The sequence below is a fragment of the Centruroides sculpturatus genome, unplaced genomic scaffold, assembly GCF_000671375.1.
Source record: "Centruroides sculpturatus isolate CEXI.00-Female unplaced genomic scaffold, Cexi_2.0 scaffold332, whole genome shotgun sequence".
NCBI classification, from domain to species: domain Eukaryota; kingdom Metazoa; phylum Arthropoda; class Arachnida; order Scorpiones; family Buthidae; genus Centruroides; species Centruroides sculpturatus.
Window position 1 is genome coordinate 10,698 of NW_019384524.1, and position 27,687 is coordinate 38,384.

Consider the following 27,687-nt stretch of genomic DNA (forward strand, 5'->3'; position numbering starts at 1 on the left):
GCCCGGGTTTCAAATGCCCTCTTTAGCATAGCCAAGAACACCTGGGGCGTCAGTTATAAGGCTGCTCGGCACATTTATTTAGGAGCTATCAAACCGATCCTCCTTTATGCTGCCCCATCTGGTCAGCCACCACTAAGAAAGTGCATACACAGCGTAAACTCCTCAAGGCACAGAGAATTGCTGCCCTTCGTATCTGCAGGGCATATCGCACGGCTTCTACTTCCGCCCTGCTTGTCATTGCCGGCCTTCTACCGGCCCACATTAAAGCCAGAATGCTCATGTGGCTGTGGCACACTAATAATCACTCAAAGGACTCCTGCAATAACTATAAAGACTTCTCACTGACTCTCGACCCTCAGCTCAAGGAAGACTTGAATCGTTATAAAATAGAAAGTAAATCCACCAATTCAAACAGTTATCAAGAGTATCCTTGGCTTCAGAACTGTGTCTCCCATACCCATCATATGGACGTATCTATCTACACGGATGGTTCGCTCCACAGTGGCAGTGTTGGTGCCGCTTTTGTTCTGTTTAATCACAGAAACTACACAACACACAGGTCTGCTTTCAGGCTAGGGCCCCACTGCTCAGTTCCACAGGCCGAGATCCTCACAATCTATAAGGCTGTGGAACACGTGTACGAGGAGTGGTTTCCCCATTGAATGGACATCTGTGTTTACACGGACTTGTTGACTGCTTTTCACTCCCTCTACAATCCATACAACAGAGGTGAGTGCATTTCAAAAATCCATCACCTACTTTCTACAAATACGCACCAGCACACGTTTCACTTCAAGTGGGTTCGTGGGCACTCTGGTGTCCCTTGCAATGAGGCGGTGGGCTGGCTTGCAAAGCAGGCTGACAGTTCCGGCCTCATCTACTCTTACAGCAAGATTCCCATGTCTAAAGTTAAGTCCTGGGCTTACGACCAGGCCCTCAAACTGTGGCAACGTGAATGGGACAACGGTGTTACAGGGAGAACAACTTATGAGTTTATCCTGGACATTGGTGATACGTTGAAGTGGATTTACTTCACCCCGAACTACCAACTGACACAACTAATCACCAGGCATGGCTGCTTCAATGCATACCTGAAGAGATTTAACATCAAATCTATTGACACCTGCTCGTGTGATAACTCATCTATACATGACACTAGGCACCTTCTCTGGGATTGCAAGTTCTACGAGCAAAAATGGATAAGGCTGATGGGCGAGGTACTCAAGAATAATTACAGCTGGCCCTGCTCACATAGCAAGTTGCTTAAGGACCAAAACATCTACAGTGCTACTATCACCTTTCTGAAATCTACTGCAGCCTCGACCCTCCCAATACTCATCAAGGGACTAGCACCAACTGAATAGACCTCCTCGAGGGCACCTTCCAGGTAAATGGGCTCTGTCCCATGTGGTGGATTTCTGTGTATAAATACCCCGTAGCTGGTTTCTTATGTACTAAGTTTTCCTGTTTATGTATATTGGATATATTGCATTTCGAGATGTATCTCGTTGTAACAACTGTAATTCTGTATGCATGTAGCTCTGTAGATAATTTTAACTTAAGTTTTCTTCTTGTACCTTCTTCCCAATTATCTGTACTGTTTGCCTGGCCTGCTCCTGCGGCCTGTCCATTTTCATCACAAGTTAAATTAATATGTAACGGACGTAGACTTAATCTCTTCCTCCGCAATTACCTCTGTATTGTGTTGGCTTTGTGATCGGTACATCTGTATTTGTTAACTCCTCTCCGCGGTAATGTCATGTCACAGTTACTGTTTAATGTATTTGTATATTTCTACTTCCGTGTATTGTACATCTGTCCTCGAATACTTCTGCTCCATGGTGTTACACCACGGCCTATGTACTGCTCTTGGTCACACCATTTTATACTTGTATTTATATTTCCATGGTATGCAACTTTCTACAGTGTATTGCACCTCTACGGTACTCCAACTATATCCTCTGTATATAGCTATTGTATCATCCGGTATCCTGTGTATCCTCCACTGTTCAATTCTACGTCCAGCTGTGGCTCATGACCTCCCCCCTTCATTTTCCAACTTCTCTTCCCACTTTCATCGTCTTTGGCCTCTGCCACCAATCACTTTCCCTTCCGTCTAAGACCTTCTCACTTCATTTCATCCCCTTAGAGGAAACACCTTTGAGTAATGCCTCCTATATACTTTCCATAATAATAATAATAACACAGTTGCATATTTCAATCTGAGGATTTCATAACCTAGTATTAGAATACATTAGTAAATAGGAAAATTAAAATAATACTTAACTTAAAGCTCTTGATTACTATTCTAAATTACAAAACATTGTTTAATTTGCTTTAAGCTACTTGTCTTTAAATAACTATTTTAAGCTAACCTTCTTTGGTTTAATGTAGTATTGAGTAGCAAATTGAATGCAACCCAACCGTACAATATTGTTGGAATGCATTAAAAAAATGTAAAGAAATGCATTATCTAAAATATTCACCAATTCATTGTGTCTGTCAGATTAGGCTGAAGAGTGGAATGAATTAATGTCTCTCCCAAAATGCATCCCAAATATTATGAAATTATAAATTTATTTTTTGTTAATAAAATAATTAATAACACTACAATTTAAAAACCTTATCATTGGTGTATGACAAGTCCTAAATATTTAACAAGAAGGCCAGCTTAACCCATATATGCCTAATGTCCTATATGTAGGATGTTACAATATCTTCTACTCTGTTTACCAGTGTTATGATCACCCTCATACACACTTGTTGAACCTTTATCCTTGGTACTGCTTAGATTTAAAACTCAATGTTGGAAAGTGTTTCAAAAACAGTTCTAAGTTTGGAATCCAGTTTTCATTTAACCCAAAGCAGACCTCGGGTGAGGCTGAAAACATTTGTTCTGAAATCTAACCAGTACCAGGGATAAAAGTTCAACGAGTGTGTATGAGGAGGGTTAAAAGTTGTTTCAACAAGCTTTGAACAATAAATTTTCAATAGTTATTTTTGTGTAGGCACTTAGATCAGTTATAATTGATAAATAAACACAATTAGTGGTTTATTAACAGCAAATTTTTAAAATATATTCGATTGAAATAGCAACTTCTTTTGATATGGCCGATTTTGGTGTTCACTTCAAAAGGTAATATAAATTTTCTAATAAAAGTGTCAAAATTTTACTTGTTTTTAGAAAATTTATAAAATATATAGTTAAATCTTCTAGTTTTTAGTAAAAATTATTTCATAATAATCTTGTATAAAATTTAATAATAAAGAAAAGTTAGATTTCCTATATATAGGACATCAGGCATTCATGCTACTGCTTGGCTTTATAGAGATTTCATCCTTCATAAAATGTTGTCTATGTTAAAGGAAGATGAAATTGATCCTGAATCAATTATTCTATTACTTCTTACAAATACATTTAGCAATATGACTGATGAATACTCTGTAGATGAGGATATTATATATATTAATAATTTATCAGTGAGTCAAATGCAAAGTGATGTGGAAATAAACCACCAAAATCAAGAACTTGAAAATTGAGTTCCTGAATATTAAGTATCGTTTAATAAAACTTTACACTGAAATTGAGAAAAAGTAAAAAATAAAAAGTATTATCATTATGCGAAATATGACTTATCTTTTCTGATAACGAAGATTGTACTGTAGCTAAAGAAACTTCTTTAGGATTATTTTCAAAATTCTTTGATAAATGTAAGAGAAAAATTGTTGAAGAAACAAACAGATACTCTCAACAAAAAAATGAAAATACTCATAATCAAACAATAGAAAAAAGATGTATTCTGATCAGCCATCTAGAGAATTTACAAATGCCTCAAAGGTAAACAAACAAAATATCATTATTGCAGAAACTACAACAAAATGCAAGATATGTGATGTTGGTTTGCCTGTAAAGTATTTTGTACAATTCCACAGAACATAATTTATAAATAACATTCATTGGGTATAGCTAATATAATAGCATGACATATGCCTAATGCCCTATCCTATTTATGTATATATAGGATAGGACATTAGGCATAATAATTACCACCAAAAATAATTAAAAATTTTATTATAAATGCTTGTCAGCAATCTTTTTTGTGTCTTTTATTACGTTTCATAAAAATTAGCAAAAAATGTTTAATAAATTTTACACATATGTGGGTTAAAGAACAGAAACACTGTTAGTGAATATAAACATTAAATAGTATGAAAAAAGTTTAACACAACTATTCAAATTTTTATAAAGCCCATCAACTTTATGCAGTCCTTGCATTGAGAAAATTGTTACTAAAGTTTTGGTCTACACTTAAGACTTTCTTCGGGTAATATTTCTAAAACTGAATCTTTCTGGTACTACGAAAAATTTAAAGAAAAAAACATTTGAATTTGAATATATTGGAGAGCCTTATATGTATTCCATCTAGAATGCCAATACTAGAAAGATTCAATTTTGAAAAAATCTACCTGAAGAAATTCTTAGGTGTAGACCGAAAATGTTAGTAACGGTTTTCTCACTTACTGTACTTGCTTGGCCTACATACGGTTGGTGAACTTTATATTGATTAATGCCTTGTTATTAAAAGATTAATTTATCAAATTTTTATTATAAAATAAGAGTGTTTTTTCTTTTTTATCCAGAAATTTCAGAAAATCAAATGAACTATTTGTGAAAAAATTTAAACAACACTCTAAAAATTAATTTGTTTAAAATTTTTCCTTTTTAATTACTTTTTTCCTTATTTTTATTCAATTTATTTAATAAACATTGGTCTGTTCTTGACAAAAATCATCCATCTTCATTTCCTTCATCACAATATTTAACTATCAAAACAGGTAAAATTTTTATAAATAAGAAAAAGTAATCCTATTAAGTATATCCTTACTCCTTGCTCTTGAATGAGATAATTCTGAAATTCTTGTAACGTTACTTTTTTTGAATCTGTTGAATATTGTCTTAAATCTTTAAGCAGCTGTAAAAAATAAAATATTGCATAAATTAATGATACATTTTTATTTCCATCTTAAAATAAAATTTAAAAAGATTTTTAAAACAAAAAGAAGTAATTATATTTTAAATATGAATTAAATTAAATATAAAAACTTATAGAAATTAAATTAGAAAATTTCATGTAAATTTTGCAATTATTTTTTTCAATTTTTTTTCACTTTGATCTCTTATCAAATAATAAAATTTTTCATTTCTCTTTTGTGGAAAAAGCAGTTATAATTGTATATGTAATTTTTAAAAAGATCTATAATAACCTGTTAATGTCACAATGTATGTAAATACTCTAAACCTGGCAAGAATAATGTGGACTACATACAGTAGAGTTAGACTAGCTGCCCTGTACAAAGAAATATTCAGGAACAATCATTTTTGTCTAGCTTTCTGAAGAAGTCACTCAGTTTTCATTCTCTTCCACAATGCTAAAGACTGTCTTGACATGCACCTCCAACCAGTCTTCTACTCTATCTCCATTATTGATCACAGAACCAACTGCAACTTGGAATACATAGATGCTATAATGTGCCCTTTAAACACCTGTTTCAGAGAGCATCAAATTCCATCCTGAAAGGGTCTGCCAATGCTGCATTAGCTATCTTTGCCTCTGATTGCAACATAGATGTGCATTTTAATCATGCATGCAGAATGCATGGCTCCACAAAGAAACAACTTCAACATTTAGAGCAGATTGAAATTTACAAGGCCTCCCACAAAAGTACCACTATTAACTTTTGCACTGTTGATTCCTCCCCCCTGCATGGAAGTCATTCTATGACTTGTAAACTTAGTATTCTCTCCCCCTCTCTCTTGCATCACCTTCCCTCTTCACATGTGTACGGGAATTCCCGTTGTTTTAGCAGCTGTGGGTCATTTAGCCCGATGCCCATTCAGCATGGACAAAAATGTTAGCACTCTATCACCTTTTTTCTGCTGGTTATTTTGGCTTTTTGTGGTTCTTTTTTTAAAATCAAATTTACCCAGTTGTGAGTGATTGTGTTTTAAATTAATATTTCTGCAAGCAAAGATTGAATGGAGAATCTGCTTACCATGCCAACGTACTTCAAGTTATGCTACCCAGAACCAAGAGGTTGGCAGAGGAGTCACTGTGCTGCTTAACAGTAAATGCAGAATTAAAGCTATCATCAGTAGTCCTCCAGGCTTTAATATGCTGGTTATTTAATAAAAAATCCACGTTGTGTTTGGAACAGTCACCATGCTTCTCTCTGCCATAATACCACTGCAAACAAAGCTAACAATATTGAGATGCCAATGGCAGGATGCACAGCAGTCACTGTGCACGAAAATTTACCTCTTATAATCACCTGTCAATGGTAGAGGAAGAAACAAGCTTCTGTAGCAAGGATTCTGCCTGCCTCTAGGTAGTGAACAAAGACATCATTGTGACTGTTCATGCCTGTCTTACAATCAAATCACAACCACAGTAATTTACACACCTGTCTGAGACATAAGTGTACACAGCATCTGACAATTATATCTAAGTTAAACTTTTTTCAAAGAATATATAATATTCCTTGGAGTTTGCTTTTGTGCATTATATGTTAATTTTTTAATGCTGTAATTTGTGAATAAAGATATATTAAGTTCTTAAAATATCTATTACATTGCTAGTTTTAAGATTTATTTATAAAATTAAAATTATATCATCTTAAATATATACATTTTTAATTTCAGTGTTCTGCCAAAAATTTTTATAATCAAGTGTGAAAAGATTAGGAATGATTGTGAACCACTGTCTTAGAACAAGTTATTATATACATAACAGTAACAAATATTTAATTTAAAGTCTTATTATATTGATGCTGAATTTAAGCAGTTTTTAAATAGAAAATATTTTCCATATAAATGCTCTGTTTTTGTAGTTTAACTTTATTTTTTCATACCAATTTAGGAATATTCCAAACAAATAAGGCTAAAATACCTGTTCATCATGAATGACATTATGATAGAGATTAGCAAACTCCTCAAATCCAATTTCTTCAGCTCTCTTGAGATCAACCTCCTATAAGAAATTAAAAGATAATGTAAAGGTTTCTTTACCAAAATATCTAAACAAAATTATTTTATAAATGCTATATACAAAAATTCAGTTTTTGAGCACAAATAGTTAAAACACAATAATAAACAGTATATAAAAGATTTAAGTAATAAGACAAAATATTTGTTTTCCATTATGTCAATCACAAAAAATTATAATTATTTTTATTATGTAGAATTAATAATAATGAATATATGTTCATACTATCATCTCTATTCTCTTCTATCAAAAAATATCATACATTTACTAAAAATACACCTTGTACTACATAGAATATGTGTAGTTTTAAATAATTAATGAAATTTTAGATTAATTAAATAAATTAATACAATGTATATAAAAACATATTAATCAATAAAAATTAATTTAAATTATATTACTTTTTATTACTTAATATACTTCTAAGTAGCTTTCTTTAGTTATATTTTTATTTAATTAATTTTAAGAATGTTAAAAATATCATATTTTCTTGAATTAGCACCAGGATTTGATTAGTCACCTGCCTCAAATAAACACCAAAGAACTTATTTGAATCATACTAAAATAAGAAGTTTGTGAAATTTTGCTGATTTTTATGTTGTCAATATTGAATACATTTCATTTCAGATCATGATAAAGTGCAATATTAATGAGAACATGTTTCTACAAAAAGTTTTCATTTAAGAAAATTAATGTGAAAATAAGTTGTTACACATTTCTCATATGTTATATTATTCTCATACCAAAGATATGATGTCATAAAAACAGCTATCTTCTACCATTGTTTGCCAGCAGTATTTGCTGTCCTGATTAATTGAATATTGAGAAAATCAAATACAGTTGAACCTGGTTAACTCAAAGTTGTATTTACTCAGTCATTTTTTCCTCCCAATTGTCTAGCATAGTTAAGCATTTTCGAGTTTATGGACAACACTGACTAGGAGAGTTCTACACTACACTACAGTTCAGATCTCTAATTTGAACAAAACTTGGTGAGCACTTAGTCTCAAATACAAATAGCTCCCTGTCCAAATAATAGGAGAGCATTTTCTGAAAAGCAGGCCTCTAAAAATTGAGTGTTTAGAAGTTTTATCGTTCCTTCGAATGGCGATAGCCGAGCAGATGAGATGCTAGGCACTACAGCTATGCAATATATGTTTGAACCTTTAAAATTTCTAATTGATTTTTTTGTGTGTAACATATTTATTTTATTTTATTATTCTACAGTATCATTAGCATTATTGTTACTATTATTATTCCTTACATTTAAAGCTTATAGAACAAGAGATTAAAAAATTGTGACATCATTCCTGTTCAGCAAAAATGAATCTCCATTGATTTAACTTTTTTATGTCATTAAATAAAATTTTTATTTCCTCATATTTATTTTCAGATATTTTCTCTTGTGATTATATACTATGTCACCACAAGCAAATAACCTTTAGAAGCTACTGCTCATGGACAAAAAGACAAGTCTGATATGAAAATAGGATAGACATAGTCATGGCATTTTTTTAAATTGTTATGGGCAATTTCCTCATGCACTTGTTTTTGTTACACTTTATATATAACATACCACCATATCTGAAAATAAATATGAAGAAATAAAAATTTTATTTAATGACATAAAAAAATTAAATCTACAGTGTCTTCATTTTTGCTAAATAGGAAATGACATCATAAGTTTTAATTTCTTGTTTTTTAAGCTTTAAACATATGAAATAAAAATGTAATGATACTGTAAAATAATAAAATACAATAATTATGCTACACCTAAAAAACTAAAATTACAACCTACATCACATAGCTGCAGTGCCTAGCATCTTATCTGCAAGGCTATCGCCATTCTAAGGAACCATGAAACTTCTAAACATGTAAGCTAAATGCTCAATTTTCAGAAACTTGTTTTTCAGAAATGCTTGAGAGTGGTCCTATTATTTGGACAAGGTGCTATTTGCATTTGGGGCTACATGCTCACCAAGTTTCATTTGAATTGGAGATTCCAACCCTCTCCTTGTGAGAGTTTTATGTTGACATAACAATTTTATGTAATAAGACCTATGGAAATATCCTACAGATAGTTTATTACATCAATAAACCAATAACATGAAATTAATTAAATGATGCATGAAACACTCAGAATATTTTGTTCTAGAAATCTAGAGAATCTTTTTAGTTAAAAAGTCACTTCAATTCTAAGTTTAAAAATATTAAATCTAAGAACCAAAAGTTTTTTCATTAAGAATATTAGTAGCATCTAATATTGAGACATCTTCCCATAAATGTCATAAGCTGAGAAAACTTCAAAACTACAGTTTATTATTAATAACAGAACAAGAGATAATACCAACTGAATATAATTACTAGCAAAGAATTGCTTTGAAAAGAATAAAACCAATAAAAGGAAGAGATTAATTTACTTCCTCATTATTTTTTTTATTTTACTTTTACATTTACTTCCTTAATGAAGATAACTTCTGAATGTTTTTATATAAACATTCTTATTTATACTTGTTTTAAAAATGTTTTGACGAATTTATAATCATTATTACTATTTATAGAATTTGATTAATAATTGAGTGCTGTTTGTAAATCAGAAAGCAAAATAATTTTCCTTTGATCATTATATCAATGTATAACTGCTGTAATTATATTTAATTTCTAAACTCATATAATCTAACAAAAAGTCTCTTTGAATCAAATCAAATCTGGTTTGACTTGATCTGGATTATATAACTGCTAATCTGATATACAGTCAACTACCCTATAACACGGGTTCCTAAAGTTCGGATTCCTATATCACAGCGAAAAAATTTCGACAGTATTCGTACATACATGCTAAAAAAACTCCTATAATTTGGTGAAATGTCATCGCCGACTCGTGTCACGACAGGATTGCACAAACCGTTGAGTTTAAACAAGCAGCAAACCCACCAAAAACCATTTATTATTTAACGTCCATAAAAATTATATTTATATTAATGATGTCTCTAAAGTTCAGCGAATTTTTTGCAAAAAAAATAATTTATCAGGAAGCACACGAGCGCCATTCGATGACAATCTCCACGGCGAAAACGAGCTTAAACAACGGCGTAGTCGAATGGTGCACACTCGATAAGTAATCCTACAATTTTTTGTTTATAGCATAGTTTATATGGATTATTCCCAAAAAATTATACATATTTTGGAAATGTTGAATCGAATTAGTCTAGAATCGATTAATTTTATGGAATAAACCTTTCAAACAGCCGTAGTCCGTAAACTGCATACGTGCCGGGCTGTGATTGCCTGGACTCCTAGAAGCTGGATTCATAAAAACAGGAATGTATCTACCGTGTTATAGGGGGGGTCAACTGTACAGAAGTTGCAGGTTTAAGCTCTACTTCAAGTTATTCTTTCCTATGACTCTAAGAAATTATAAATTCATATAATTAATTGTTAAACTATTTAACAGATGGCAACAGATTTACTCATAGTAACAACTGTTATCAAATTTATTATAGACTACTTCCAAAAATTAAAAAACTAAAAATCATATAACCCGATAACTTTAGTACTTTGTTGCCAGTTCCATTTTTCTGTAAATGTACTGTATTATTTATTGTTTCTTCTTATGTGAATAATTACTCCATAAAAATGCATGCCTTTTCTTATTTCTCATATTTATTTCCTTATCTATATGCACATTTTCGGAGATTTATCTCTCTTCATCATTATGGTAAATTTCCCTTTTCTCTGAAAAATTAATATGTTTAAAGTTATTCACAAGGCTAGCCACTCATACTGCTGTTTTAGTGGCTAAAGAACATTTCACTATAATTCTTTGGTTTGTGGCTAAACTGAATAGTGTAAAGAACACTGTTTATCAAAAACCAAGAACAGTGGTAAAATTTTCCTTAGCAAGTAATAAGGCTATTTGTACTCCAGTTAATAAGGCTAGAAATTAGTGAGAAAGGTTTTGTGCTGATAATCTTAGAAATAGTTCTAGCTACATATGCATAGTAGTAAAATTTCTATCACAATAAACTGATAAAAAATGAAATTATTTTAAAAAGAGACCAACCTGAAAATGTTCTTTTAATCTGTTTGTAGGTAATTTACAATTCACTCTTGGAAGAAAAGCTTTCACATCTTTTAGAGATAATCTTAAAAAAAAATTTTTTTATAAGTTAAAAACAACACACAAATGTAATTTTAAAATTACCATCAGATATACAGAACTACTTTAAGAACTATAAAAAATGATCATTCATAATGCATTATTGTTAATTCCGCAATTTAATATCAATCAGAAAATATAGTATAAAAGTAAAAATTGTTTTTATATTCTGTAAATGATGTATTAAAACTGACTCTCTCCATTAAAAAATTAATCAATAAATAATGAATAATTTACTGCATTTCATGTAATAATTGCTCATATAAATATTCTTGTAATAATCATCCATCTAACTTGTATTGTGAGGGTAACCTAAATAACAATGTATTAGTGGTATTCAATATAGAAATCATAAAAATGAATACTGGTTAGTATTGCTATAGACTTGATATTACCAATGTCGAAAATTATCAAAATTTATAAAGTTAATTATGGTAATTCAAATATTTCAAATTAGTTCTTATATATTTGTCACAATATTTTGATTTAAGCATTTTATGTTAGTTGTTACATTAGTTTTACATCTCTTTTGGAATTGTGCTGTTTTCCTTCTTACAACTTCAATATTTTTTTAATCCAATAATTGTTCATCAAAAATGAAAAACAATCTCCCAGTGGGCAATTATTACAGAAAATACAGTACTCTTAAAGACAGTATTAATGGCATTTAGCATTAGCATTATTAGCATTTTGGTGTTAATTGTTGTGTTTAATATTAATGGCTTGGTATATTAGTCAAAGCCTTCCATTCTTTCTTATCTTCCCAAAATCTTCTTCATGGCTTTCAATTTTGAGTTTTTTCCTATTTTATCCAAGCCCTCTTTGATCTGATCTTTTCATCTCTTCCTTGGTTTTTCTCTTAGTCTAGTGTACTCTATTTTCTATTCATAATCAAGAAGACTATGAATTCCTTGGTCTTCCTTCAAAGCACTCTCATCCATACAGCCAACCAATCCAGACATGCTTTTCTCATTCTGTCTATCAGACTAATTGCTTTTAAGCTATTTGTTATTACTTCATTTTTATTTTAAATCTGATTTTGCTTTTTGTTGTCCTGAACAGTTTCATTTCTGTTATCACTCTCTGCATTCCAACTTTCAACTAACTACCATCAAACAAGATCGCTTTATTTAAAGATACTTAAACACATTATTTTTACAGTGCACTATATGAACCAACTTCATATAGTGCACTTTCTGGGTGCTTGGTTCATATAATGTACTGTAAAAACATGTTTAAATACAATACAATCTATTTAATTGGGACTGCCATTTGTCTGGAACATATATTGGAAGATAAAACAAGAGATAATATAAAGCAAATTTACTTTGCTTATTTGGCACGTCCCACTGCTTTATTGGGAAAGTGTATGCAGTAAAGAGAAGTACGTGTTAATGGGCCTATGTTAAAAACCAAATCAGAAGTGTTATCTACAAGGGTCGTTCAAGGTTAAACAAGACTTTTGGGCCTATAATTTTGAAAAGTAGCTGTAGCATGATAAAACCTGAAGAGGGAGTAGCATTATGCATCCCAAGATTTCAGTAGCAAGCATGATGTATTTTGAGCGTGCGTAGCAGTTTTAGCGATTGTGGCAGAAGGAAATGTGTCCACAACAGCGGAACAGCAGTGTGTAATCAAATTTCTCATGAAGGAAAAGATTAAACCTTCTGAAATTTTGAAAAGATTTAGTGCACAGTATGGAAAATAAATGCTATTGTGGGCAAGAGTGTACAAAGGATGTCAACAATTTGGTGAAGGATGCGAGCTGGTGACAAATGAAGCACATTGGCATGTTTGTCCAACTGCAGTAATGCCAGTGAATATCACACAAGTTGAGCAAGTTATTCTGAAGAACCGGCGAATAGTAGTGAGACATATTGCAGACAAAGTGTCCCTTAGTGTCGGCAGTGTTGAGAAAATCATTCACAAGCACTTACTGTTCCGAAGATGTGTTCCAGATGGGTTTCCCGACAGTTGACGTGTGATCAGAAATGGGTACACAAGGAGACATGTGAGTAACTTCTAAATTGGTTTCATACCAAAGGTGATTAGCTACCAGTGATTATCATTTGTTTGGGACACATAAAGAGCACCTGGGAGGCACAAAATTCCAGACAGATGATGAACTGCAGGAAATTGTCCTATGTAGGCTATGATGTCAGTCCACTTCTTTCTACAAGAAAGGTATTTCTTGTAGAAAGAAGTGGGCTAACATCATGTATCAGGGACCTACCCTGTCACTGGGAACAGTGTCTACATACAGATGAAAAGTATTTCAAAAAATTGACATACTTTATACATGTTTTGGACATTCCTTCTGGTCTGTAAAAATAAAAGTCTTGTTTAATTAACCTTGAATGATCCTTGTACAAAGATGGGTTATTCAAATTTCAAAACTATACATGGGTGGTTATTGCAAAAGAAAACCTGATACAAATAAAATTTAAGAGGGTAAAATTTTAACAAGACAAACATGCAGGATATTCCAAAGGAACAAAATATTTAAATTCAAACATGCGTCTGGAAATTCCGTTAAGAACATGCAAATAATTTTTTTTTTGATATGTTCGAATTTTTATATTTTACGATGTTAGCGGCGCATGTGTGGAAATGCTACCGCGTTGGCGATACGATGTTAGGTGCGTTTCGCTTTTTAGGCGCCAATATAAGGCAATCCACACCCCGAGTAGATCAAGGGTGGGAACATTGCACGCTTCTGAAAAAAAAAAAAATTATTTGCACGTTCTTAACAGAATTTCCGGACGCCTGTTTGAATTTAAATATTTTGTTCCTTTGGAATATCCTGCACGTTTGTCTTGTTAAAATTTTATTCTTTTCACCTGAAGACGAAGATTATAGATTCGTCGAAAGTGCTTGTGTTAATTTAAGAGGGTACACAGTGGAAAAAACTGCTGATACTATGAGCATTAAAGAGTGAAAATCAACCAAGTGACTGAACTGCTTTATAAATTTAATCCTGACCAAATCTACAATGCTGATGAAACAGGGCTGTTTTACCATGCCACTTAGGATGGTTCTCTGAGTTTTAAGCATGAAGCACTGTCAGGTTCAAAAAAGTATAGATTGCATTACCATATTGTTGCTGTAATACATTACGAAGTTTTAAATGAAAATTATTAATCATTGAAAAGCATGCTAAAACTCAGTGATTTAAATGTCTTAGAATAGACTGTTTATGAGTTGAGTATTATGCCAACAAGAATGAATGGATGACTTCAATCGATTCCAATATTTTTCAGCAATAGCTTATCACTTGGAATGCAGAAATGCAAAAAAAGTCAAGGGCAGTTCTGCTACTTATTCTCATGTAGTGTTGAAAACATTAATGTGGCATTTTTTTTGGCTACTAACACATCCTTAATATGATCATTGGATGTAGGAATCACAAAAAGTTTGAAAACATTGTATCACTGAAGAGTAGTACAATACATTCTTGAAGCAATTGATGAAAAACATTTATCATCATCTATAAAAGCAGACCAAATTAGTAACAAGGTTACTGTTTCACAAGCAATATTTTTAATATGCCTGCTGGTAGTTAAATAAAAGTAAGCTGTAGCACAATTCAAAACTGCTTTTCTCATTGCAGATTTAGACTTCAGAACAGGAAATGCCAGATATAATCAATAACGATATGAAATTTCTTATAAACTATAAAAGTGTTAGAAATCACAAAAAATTTTTATAAATTGATATCATCTTCCATGTTACAATGAAAATGAGGATTGTGTAGATACAATTATTGAACAGGATGCTTCGGAAAACACCTAAAAACTAAAGAATATAAAAATAGTGATGGAAACAATACTATTGATTATAAAGCCAGAAAATTTATTTCTAAACTAAGATATTTTACAGAAAATGGAAATGAAGGAAGTCCCATTTATGCATTGGATGTCTGTGCCAAACACTATAAACCCCTACAACAGAGTCACACCTGCAATAATATACAAACATCTAATTGAAGTTGTACACATAATGTATTTTACAACACCAAATTTTTGTTGTTTATTGCTACTTCATTACATTGTTTCAATTTAATTTCATTTAAAATTTTATTTTAATTATTATTGATATAATTCTACACTTATGCTTATTTAATTTTGTTAATTAGCTTGTAAATATTGTAAATTTGTAATTAATATAATTTGTAAGAAACACAATTTTAAACATTAGAATGTTCCAGTTTTGAATACACTTTAACCATTCAATTGGAATAGTGTAAAACTTGAAACGGGCCTCTAAATAAGGCTGAAAATGTTTGTTTTCTAATAAAGAGTGTTGCTGGAAATCATAAGGAAGGTGTATTGTTTAAGTAATCCATTACATTAAATAATTCACAGTTGTTCATCCATTTTCTTTTCATTTTTACATTTCTTGTTATTGTTATTGCTTTGATTGTCACTTTAGTTTACATTTTTGTCATTTGTCTTCATTGTGAATTCTGATCCATGTTGGTTTGTATCAATATGTAATGCTACGATAGTATTCTTAGTACTTGATTGCTTGTTGTTCTCTCAATTGGTCATATGTTCCTTGAAACCTAGCATAAAATTGCTATTGAGAACATATCACACAGGAACATGCCTCTTGATAAAAAAAAAGTGGATTTTTATTTTCTGTAATTTAAAAAGGATATGCATTTCAGATCTTATGTCCATCTTCAGTCATTTTTTATAATGGTAAAACTAAAAATATAATTATAGTGACTACTGAAATAACTAATTGTTAAAAATGTGGGGTAGAACAAGTAAAACTGCAAATCAGGTTTTTTTTCTATATCCATGCCTTATAGCTATGATCTCTAATTGTTTTAGTTCTTTTAATAGAATGAGGGTTCTATTTATCAGTTTTAAATACAATGATGTGTTCATCTACCAACAATTTCTTAAATTTATGTAAGTTGTGCAAAAACTTATTGTTTCAGGGGGTTAGTATACTTGATTATGGATAAGTGATATTTTCAAACATTTTTCTAGCAAAAAAATTATACAAGAATTATTTGATTAAATTATTTAAAAACAATACATATTAGTAATCATTATTATTAATTTCAAATAAATTTAAAATTCGTAAAATTTTAATTCTATTAATTGGTACCCACCTTTTGAATTGTTTAGTATTTATTTCACATCTACTTTTATAAATTTCAATTTGTATTTGAAACAAAACACTAAAGAATCATAATTAACTCCAGTAAATACATTAATCATGGAAAATAAAAACTAATATTTTCAATTGCCACAATGGATCTTCTTCTTCAGGTCCTGTGCATTCGAAAAACTGAATGTATTCATGATGTTTACAACAAGTGTTCTATGAGCATTCCAATTTGCTAATAGAAGACCTGAAGATCTGCTGTGGTGATTGAAAACATTAGTACTTATTTTCCACAAATAATGTATTTACTAGTTTTGATTATGGTTCTTTACTGTTTTGTTTCATATACTTACACTCCAGTCTAAAGGAATCTTGGAAAGTTAAACTTATTGTGTATTGATATAAAATGTGGAAAATAAATAAATAATTATTAGCTTTAATTTTTAAAAATCATTATATATTAAACTTACACATTTCTAAAATTTGCCATTTGATAAAATTCTTTTCGAAGCCATCTTTCTACTTGTAATGGATAAGGTGCTGTAACGGTTTCTTCTGCCAAATGCCGTAAACCTCGAACCCATTGTTCACATTCTTTACTAGTCACTACTAAATATTAAATATATGTTTTATAATATTTTAAATTACCATAATTTTATGTGGCTAACCTGCAGGTTATCCATATTTAAAAGTCAATTTTTCAACCAATTTTAACTTAAAATTACAAATTCATTGAACAGCTTTTCCTTTCTAAATTCATCAAGAGCATTTTTAGAAAATGTGAAAATTCCTTTGTGTGCTGCAGATGTATTCATCTGCCATTGTAGTCTTTCTTGAAACTTGCCAAATGCACATATACATTCATTGCCATAAATATTAGTGCACCAAGCATCAAATGAAATTCTATATGTATGAGTGTAATGGTGATATAAATAAGTGATTATAAAATGAAAGCAAAAGAATCATTTATTGCAGGAAAAACTATAAATGAAAAGAACTTGGGCCATCTCTAGTATAAATACAAGATGTGATATGGCCAGGCATGAAAGTATATAGTAGTCATATATGTCCTGTGGCATCTTGGTCCAGAGTTGCCACACACAGTCCTCTAGTTTGGCCAAGCTCCTAGACTGACCAACTTGGTATCCCAGGCAATCCCAGACATGTTTCAATGATGACAAATCGGGAACCTGGAAGGCCAGGGAAGTGTGACAATGTAGCTGAGGCAGTCCTGTGACACCCTTACTGTATGCGGACAAGCATTCTCTTGTTGAAAAATGATTCTTAGATACCCTGCCACAAAAGGCAACAAATGTGGCTGCAGGATGTCTCTAACATACTGCTGGGCTGTCATCGTCTCTTGAATCACTACTAGAGATGACTGGCTGTCATATGTGATGGCACCCAAACTGTCACACTAGCTGTAGGGTAATGTGCTGTTCCAAAGTGTAAGTAGGATTGCGACATTTACCACAGGGCCTCCAAACACAAACACAGCCGTCATCAGTGCCCAAACCAAATCTGGATTCATCAATGTAGATGACCTGGTTTCATTCTGTTGTGGTACAATCCTGTTGGGAGTGATGCCAATCCAAATAGAGGAGACAGTGGGAGGTATCAATGGCAGCATAAGTAATGACAGTCATGATACCAAATGTTTCTTGCCCAGGTGCCTTGAAATGGTATGGACAGACACAGAGGCCTGTAATGACGACGCCACCTGTGTCCAGATGGCGAACAACAATATGGTTAGTTGTGTGCATGCTTGTCAGAGACCCAAGTGGTCCTCTCAGCTGTGTGTGCAAACTCTCTCTCATCCACTGGTCTCAACAACTCCTCGGTGTTGTCAGAATGGCCTAGGTGGTGGGCTATTTGGTGAGATGACCAACCAACTTCTCTAAACCCAATGACCCTTGTCCCTCTCAAACACAGTTCGTTATTCATTGATCTTTGATTTTGACATAAAGACATCTCTAGTGGTACTGTGTCCTTCTGAAAAAGATAAACTACAAACATGATGCTTTGTTGCACTTCTTTTTTATAGGCTAAGGGGGATGAAGTTTAATGCTCTCTACTAGAATTATGCAATGAGCTATCACTCTTTAACTCTAACAACTTCCATAGCTGCTTGATACTTATCTACATGCCAAACTTCACAGTGATACGATAACTCCTTGGTATGCTAAATTTTATGGCAATGAATGTATACACATATGCCTTGCCTTTAGTTCTCTCCAGTTCATTTGCAATATTAAATTTTGTATTTAATATTTTTCTTGCTAATTATTTATTCCTATTTTCTATGTTTTATTTAATATATATACAATCCTACACATGTGACTCACTATGTAAATTTAAAACTCTAAAACTGTCTCAAAAAGTGAAAAAAAATCTGGTCAAACAAGCCTTTTGACAGCCAACATATTTCAGTAAATTTTCTATGTTTTTGACTTCAAATGCACTTTCTGTTCTATTCATTAATTCCATTCTGAAACTTAAAGATGGACATTGTACATGGTCAAAAACATTTCTTCTGTTAATCAATGTCCTAATTTTTACTGGATTTAAGGTTTTTTTTATAAACAATCCTTCCAACAATAATAGAACATACGTTTGCCTAGAAACTCTATTATTTTCATGTAACTTTAATGAAATTTTCTAGTATAATTTATAGTAAGATATCAACAATTATTGCACAAGTCTGGAGAAAAATGATTAATAAACAAAAGAGATAGATACTATTAACAAAAATAAAATGTCCAACATTAATAAAACATCTTGACTTGTGATATCTTTAAATTAAAATTAGTAGCTGATTTTGCTACCATTTTTGGAAACAAGCTGAAAATTATGATTAGACATTGAATTAATCAAAGATTGCAGTCATTCTTGTGAAATATTTTCCCATACCTGAATGAGAGCAGTCTTTAGTTGGTCTTGTATTGCTTTCCACTGCTATACATTTAGAAAACCAAGTCACTCCAAAAATTTTCAATTGGATTTAAAATCTGCACTGGGAGTGACCATTCCAAAAGTCAAATGTTCTTGCTTTGAAAAAAGGATAGCGTTGATTCTGATACATGGAAACTTGCATTATCCTGCATGAATTCAAAGTCCTGTTCAGCAACTTTCTATCCATAAGTTTGGAGATGACTCCAGACAAGCTCCTGGCAAGTTTGAGAATTGTTTTGATCTTCAATAAATACTAGATCTGTCTTTCCATTCCATCCAATCCCCACACAGGTCATGAGTATACCATCATCAACTATTCTCTTTGAGTATTGCTTTTGATCTAGTCTTTTGTCTGCCCAATAATACTTAAAACCATAAGGTCCATCAAGATTCCATTTTTTCTCATCCGAGAAACTACTTTTCACTATCCTTCCCTCTTTCAAAGTTGTTTCTGGCACTATAACTGAAGTTGTTTCTGTTTCTCCTTCAGCTGGTTGCCTGTCTTCATTTTGATTAAAAAAAAGTTGTCTGTCGATCTCAAAACATTGTGTACTGTTGATTTAATGCAGCGCAGTTTCAATTCATTTTTGATTTTTTGAATAGACGTGTTTCCTTTCAATGCATGTCAAAGAATTGCATACCGTTCTCTGGGTGTTGTTCAACTCTTGCACCTAATGTTTAGTTTTCCTGTTCATTGCTCCTTATTATTGAGATACTGTGAGATTGTTGAATGAGGTCTTCCAAATTTTTTGAAATTAAAGTTACTTTTCTCTCTTCCTGGTGAAGTACAGTACATCAGTTCTCCTCTACTGTTAGGTCCTTCTATGTCCCATTTTTAATAGTAAGGTACTATACAATTTACTAAACCTTTCTTTACACTTGTTGATCATATTTTTATGCAAATTTTGTAGATTCCAGTCATTACTTTCTTTGTAATTAATTCCACCAATCAGTACATGTTCTATTAATATTGAACATCCTATTTTTGATAATAATAATATGTAACTCTTTTGTTTATTAATCATTTTTCTCCAAACTAATGCAATAATTGTTGATATTTTGCTATCAAACATATTAGAAAATTTCATCAAAGTTACATGAAAATAATAAAGAGTTAGCATTTCTAGGCAATCACTGTATGCTCTATTATTGTTGGAAGAACTATATATATAATTATGTTAAAATATTTTAAAATTTATATATATACATAAATTTTAGTTAATACATCTAGTTTTTGAAGTTTTTCAGTTCATTTTCTTTGCATTAATCCAAATGTAATTTATATTATTATATATTGCCATTTGAACTTGTATCTCAAAAGCTGTTATTACATTTCTGGTAATTCTCTATCTCTACATAATGATTCCCAGTACTATTTAGAAGCCAACTGTCAATTCTGTTGTATGTTAAATATTAATGGTGAATAAAAACTGAGCAATCGACTCTTCAACCAAAGTCATTGCATATTATCAACCTTGAAATATCTTCTATCCAAATTTTTTTCAAGTTTGTATTGGCATATTTATTACTATTATGTTGTGAATGTCATGCTCAGCTGATACTGATGCCAAGTGCTCTGCTGGACTAAAATCAAGGCATAGCTACCCAAATGAGTGTAATGTTAAGCTGTTTTATTGGTGTATATGTCAACGTCTAGAAACTTCCTAATAAATGTGACATGTGTTCAATATTGAGGCTTTCTGTAGTGCCATATATATGTTTTTATTAAGATTTAATGTTTCTAGACTTTTGTGTAGTGTATGTGGTATAACACCAGTGGAAGAGAGGACAACAGGCACAATAAATATCCTATGGTCCTGAGCAAGGTCTTAGACATACCTTTTGGGCCCATGACTGCTTAATGGTGTCTCTTATTTATGTTGAGCTATGACCAGGTGCTAAGAGTGTAAGTTTAAAGGTGTATGATTACTGTCTGCAAAAGTTATAACTTTATGTAATCTTGATGTTTCTTATTTTTTGTGGAAAAACTCCTGCAGGGATTAAATTTGTTTGTATTTCAGGTTAACTATATTAGTCAGGCCACAGCTATTTTCTTTACAAGGAAGAGTTAGTCTTCCTCTGGATGATTTTGGGTGATATTGTTTACATGTAGTAAGTGTTGTTCTTGTTTTCCTTTGGGGTTGCTCAAGGTCTGTGTGTGTCCAGTGTATAATTTCAAAAGAATAAGTGAGTACAGAGAAAACATTGCTTTAACAGTATGTTTTGCATTTAGGTGTGTTTTTAGTGCTGAATGTAATCTGTTCTGGTATTTTGAGTGTTAACCTTTGTTTATCTGTGCATGTTCTGTAAGTTTGGTATGTTGGAATCATAAATATCTGTAAAACTCACCCTCTTCTATGGACTCAATAATTTCTCCACTTCTGAGTACAAAGTCTCCTTTCTTCACAATTCCTTTTTCAATGTGGAGTGTTTTGCATTTGTCTAGACCAAACTCCATTTGTATATCATTTGAGCATGTATACTTAGTTTGTAAGAGATGCCAAAACTGATTCTGAGAGGATGCATAAAGTTTGATACCGTCCCTATACACGCGGTGTGATAACATGAACAGTGTTGTTTGTCGTGTCTGATATTGTACGCATATTGTGTTTTGTTCAATGTGTTAGATGATGGGTTAAGTGTAAGGCAGAACCAAAGGGGACTCAAGGAATCTTGAAAAATTCCTCTCTTGATGTATATTTGATTTTTTTTAAGTGAGTGTTATTGATTTAATATAAAATGATATTCTCCTCAATTCTGAGAAATGAAAAAGACTACAAAACTGCCAAAAACTCCCAGAAATATATAGAGTTCAATTAAGAGATGAGAGGTTTTGGAGGGATCAAGTCTACATTGATGCCACCAAAAGGTCATTAAAACAGAGAATATGTGAACACAATTGTGATATGAAGCACTGCCCTATCTAGGTTTGCCTCAGAACACCATACAGAGATTAAATTAAATTGGGCCCTGCTCATCATATCCTCTATAAATTGAAACAACATCAGACTTTTAGTCCATTGAAATATTTAAAGCCAGCCTTAACTCAAACTGCATCAACTGTAGGGACAAGATACAGCTATCCAAAGCATGGCAAGCAATATACAAAACATAGATATAGCCAGAGTGATGTGGTATGACTCAGCACATCTTATACTGGCCTATTCAAATTCATGATAATTAAGCTATTAAATTTATAGTTAGACATTAGGCTTTGAAACAACACAATATCTAGTCATGATAATCAAAAAGGTATCTAGGCATTTCCATAATGGAAATTACAATATAGTATAGTATAAGCATGTCCAGAAAATTTACTTTCAGAAAAAAAAAAAATACTTAAAATTTGTCAATTTTTGGTTTATAGACAAATTGTGATTAATTAGTTAGCTTCTAAACCAGCTTTTTCTGATCTTAATTTAAAGATTTATATTGATTTATAATAGTTAACAGACTTAATCAAAAACCTATAAACTGGTAATATAATTAAAAAAATAAAAATAATAATAATTCCCTAAGAAACTCACCGACACAAGCCAAAGACTTTAAAACAAATGCATTTCCATAGAGTACAACAAAGCAGTTATTGGGGTCCCATTTACGAGAATCTTCGGGCCAGCGATCAAATGCTTTAGAAGATTTTCCAATTCTGACTTCTTTTACTTCTCGTAAATCGACTGAAAATAAAAAACATAAATATAACCATCCAAGAAAGAAAAAAAATTCAGCAACAAGTCACATAACTTTCCAGGAAATGACATTTAAAACTGCACATGACACCATCTGTTACAATATTTTATTAAAAACTTTTTATATAATTAATTATTATAAAATGGCAAAAAGCTTAATTTTGAGGGTAGGGATGAGTTTATAAAAATTTGTATATTGTAATAATAAGTAAAATCTTCATTAAGTCACATCTAATCTCAGTTGAAATAAGGTACATGACATCCCTCTGTCTCCTCATCCCCTTGACCATTAACCACCAAAATTTAATAATATCAATTCCCCAATACACAAATGTCACTGCAAATTTTCAGAAATTTTTGACAAAACACACAGAAGTTAAGTTTCAAAGCAGGTGAATAAAATTATGCCTCACATACACTAACATATACAGGAGAAACACCCAAAATTTTTGCATTTCTCAAAGTTTGCCACGAGGCCAAGCAATGTGTAAGTCTTCGAGGGTCATTTGTTCACTAATTGCCATACTTTCCCTCTGTTATACAGCATGTCCAAGAAAGATCTTTATCATTCTAAACATTAATAACAAAAATACTAACAGGTGAAATGAAATGCAGTTTGCTGCAAAAGAATGAAGAAATCTAAGAGTTTTTTACAGTACCTTCAATGCAGCTGTACGTGAGATCCGTTAGTAGCACGAGTCGTGTCTGTACTGGATTTCTCTCCAAGTGTTTTTTAACATTTGCAGTGTAACAATGAGGATTGCTAATTGTATCCTTTCCTTTAGAACGGATATACCAGAAACAGATGTTTGAAAAACCCTGTCTTTAACATAACCCTCAAAAAAGAAATCCAGTGGAGTTATGTCAGGTAATCGCAGAGGCCAAGGTATGGGTCCTTATCACAACTGGCAAGCAACTAGTACCATCTACCTCAGGCAATTTATACCAGAAAAAACTCTTAAATTTCTTCATTCTTTTGCAGCAAACTGCATTTCATTTCACCTGTTAGTATTTTTGTTATTAATGTTTAGAATGATAAAGATCTTTCTCGGACACNAGTCTTGAGTGACCTTTACAATCTTTAAAGTAAAATAATGCTAAATTTTAATATTTTATTTATTTACTATATATTATTAATTAAAAAATTATATAGACCACGTACTTTCTAAAAATGACATCACTGAAACGTCTAATTAAGAACGATATTTTAGCATTGTCCATATATTCTATGGTGAATGAAAACAATGACATCGCTTCCATAAATATTAATAGTTCCTCCTCTGAGCCTTCCCAGGCAATTAAGACATTATCTACCATCATAGGTAAAGGAGAGGTTATCACATAGCAACGGGGAGGGAGTTAAAAATTTGATTCCATTCCATCTTTCATTTTTCTTAGATAATTCCAATCTTTCCTTTTTAGGAGTTATATTCCAAATGAGGAATAAACTCTGAAAAAGCAATTTGGTGGTTATTTTCCAATCTTATTTCAATATTTTCCATTGTTCTCTGAATCACATCAAAATTTCATCTTGTCATTGTTTGAATTTTTTAAAGATTACTTGATTTGTGATATGCATTGTAATATCAAGATGGCCCAAAGAGAATGATAATAAGTAGGTAAATCTGAATTTTGTTGGCCGTGCAAATTACTATGGCGTGAAATAGCATAATTTAGGAAATTTCTATATTGTGTCTATTAGTTTCCTTCATAATGTGAGCAATCCTCATTTTGTAAAAAACTAGATCTGTAAAAATGAAAGCATTGTCTTATTACTGTTGCAGAATTGATTTCTGCATTATATACCTCGTACTTTTGACAAGTTAGGTCGATGTTCCAGTTGATCAAACATTTCAATTGATGATTTATAAAGAAATGGTGATTTGTTATAAAATGCTTTACGTCTTCTGATGATTATATTTTCTCTTCTATCGATATAGCTACCAATTTGGCTATTAATGAGGATTTATTATACCAAAATCAAAATGTGACCTGTTTAGAACTTTATTCTTTTAATTAATTTCAAGATTTATTTTAGATTGAATTAGTTATCCTAATAGATAGGGTTTTAATAAATTGGAGGGCTTATCACATCAAGGCAGACCAGAACAATAGACTAGATTTTTACAAAAAAAAAAGCCTTTAATAGCCACAATCAAAATTAGGTAAGGAGCATTTTGGGTGCAAAGACCTCTCATCAGCTTACATACACATAGTAACACTTTGGGATACATTAATACAATCTTAACACTAGCAGTTGTCTTGGTTTACTGCTAGTGTTAAGATTGTATTAATGTAGCCCAAAGTGTTACTATGTGTATGTAAGCTGATGAGAGGTCTTTGCACCCAAAATGCTCCTTACCTAATTTTGATTGTGGCTATTAAAGGCTTTTTTTTTTGTAAAAATCTAGTCTATTGTTCTGGTCTGCCTTGATGTGATAAGCCCTCCAATTTATTAAAACCCTATCTATTAGGATAACTAATTCAATCTAAAATAAATCTTGAAATTAATTAAAAGAATAAAGTTCTAAACAGGTCACATTTTGATTTTGGTATAATAAATCCTCATTAATAGCCAAATTGGTAGCTATATCGATAGAAGAGAAAATATAATCATCAGAAGACGTAAAGCATTTTATAACAAATCACCATTTCTTTATAAATCATCAATTGAAATGTTTGATCAACTGGAACATCGACCTAACTTGTCAAAAGTACGAGGTATATAATGCAGAAATCAATTCTGCAACAGTAATAAGACAATGCTTTCATTTTTACAGATCTAGTTTTTTACAAAATGAGGATTGCTCACATTATGAAGGAAACTAATAGACACAATATAGAAATTTCCTAAATTATGCTATTTCACGCCATAGTAATTTGCACGGCCAACAAAATTCAGATTTACCTACTTATTATCATTCTCTTTGGGCCATCTTGATATTACAATGCATATCACAAATCAAGTAATCTTTAAAAAATTCAAACAATGACAAGATGAAATTTTGATGTGATTCAGAGAACAATGGAAAATATTGAAATAAGATTGGAAAATAACCACCAAATTGCTTTTTCAGAGTTTATTCCTCATTTGGAATATAACTCCTAAAAAGGAAAGATTGGAATTATCTAAGAAAAATGAAAGATGGAATGGAATCAAATTTTTAACTCCCTCCCCGTTGCTATGTGATAACCTCTCCTTTACCTATGATGGTAGATAATGTCTTAATTGCCTGGGAAGGCTCAGAGGAGGAACTATTAATATTTATGGAAGCGATGTCATTGTTTTCATTCACCATAGAATATATGGACAATGCTAAAATATCGTTCTTAATTAGACGTTTCAGTGATGTCATTTTTAGAAAGTACGTGGTCTATATAATTTTTTAATTAATAATATATAGTAAATAAATAAAATATTAAAATTTAGCATTATTTTACTTTAAAGATTGTAAAGGTCACTCAAGACTGACATGGAAATTTTTTGGGATCTTGCATCATAAATGTATAATCACTTTGTCACTTTGTAACAAAGTGCAGCATTCTTATTCTGCTAGAATGAGTCAATTAATAAAATCAAAATTCTATCCTAAAGCAGTTATTAATCAGTTAAACATTTTATGTAAATAAATTTTTATTTTTTCATTCTTTTCCCAAAACTATTGAAAAATAAAAATTTATATAAATTATATCTTATCTAACTCTAAGAAAAACTTTATTACTTAGAAATAAAACAGTTTTTAAGTTTTTCTGCACTTTCTTTATTTTTTAAAATTTATGCAAAAGTAATACTTGAGCATGAGAGTTCCGTAGATGTCAAAAGTTTAATTAAAGATTACTGGTCTAAACTAACAAAGTAACTAATGGGTGCTAGAATAATCATTCCACACTCTTCCAAGAAATCAAAATAATGCAGAAAAACTAGTTCAGGATAAAAATAAAAGGAGAATTTTTATTGATAAGCAATATTAACGTTTTGTAGGATAAGGAAGAGAAACAGAGATAATTTGAAAATAAAAAAACTTATTCACCCACTTTATACTATCATTTTAAATTTAATATTGTTTAGATTTACACAAATAACTTGTAAATAAAATGTGAACAGATAAAAAATATTTTTATTTCTATAAATGCTGATTTTATTACAAATAGGAACTATACACATCCAACAGTTAATGATTTTCTATTGTTCAAATATAGTAGTTATCCTAGAAAAACAAATTGGAGAAAACTGAGTTGAGAAAATTTGTCCTTGATAAAAAACAAAAAAAGTGCATTATTGCTGAAATCATATAGGCTTTTTCTTATTATTTTTGAATAATTACCTCATTTGAATTTTTACTTTGAATGCATTTGCATTTCCTCTAATAATATGTTTTATGTTTTGGTAAACAGATGTTACATGAAATGCAACTTACTATTATTATTAATAGAGAAAAGCAATTGAAATAATTAGCCAGTGCCACTGGTCGAATATTCATTCACCAATGCATCGGGATGAATATTAACTTCCAGATAAAGACATTTAAAATCAAATATCATCCCTTATTGGTCAATTTGACACTGAAAGGGAGTATCCAAAAGGAATATTTTAAATTAAATGTTTACTCGTGTAATCTGTTTTTGCTGTTCATATTTTCAACCAAATATTTTAAATTTAAAATAAAAGAAAATTCTGTAACTGAAATGTTAAGACGATGATGCAAATCGTCCTTTTAACCGA

The 27,687-nt window shown here is 31.3% G+C and overlaps 1 protein-coding gene across 2 annotated transcripts in view; it reads right to left on the reverse strand.

The window, feature by feature from the left end:
• Positions 1 to 4,712: 4,712 nt before the first annotated feature.
• The window catches only part of LOC111622822 (1-phosphatidylinositol 4,5-bisphosphate phosphodiesterase gamma-1-like), a 28,033-nt gene continuing 5,058 nt past the window's right edge, over positions 4,713 to 27,687 (reverse strand). The window contains exons 2-6 of one of the 2 annotated variants that reach the window (XM_023365245.1): positions 22,803 to 22,952; positions 16,794 to 16,929; positions 11,107 to 11,188; positions 6,948 to 7,028; positions 4,713 to 4,973 (exon numbers count right to left, since the gene is read on the reverse strand). In XM_023365245.1, the coding sequence (XP_023221013.1) occupies positions 4,821 to 4,973; positions 6,948 to 7,028; positions 11,107 to 11,188; positions 16,794 to 16,929; positions 22,803 to 22,952 (602 nt within the window). In that variant the 3' untranslated portion in view covers positions 4,713 to 4,820. Of the gene's footprint in view, positions 4,974 to 6,947; positions 7,029 to 11,106; positions 11,189 to 16,793; positions 16,933 to 22,802; positions 22,953 to 27,687 lie in introns of both variants that reach the window. The other variant, XM_023365244.1, reaches the window with a different exon arrangement.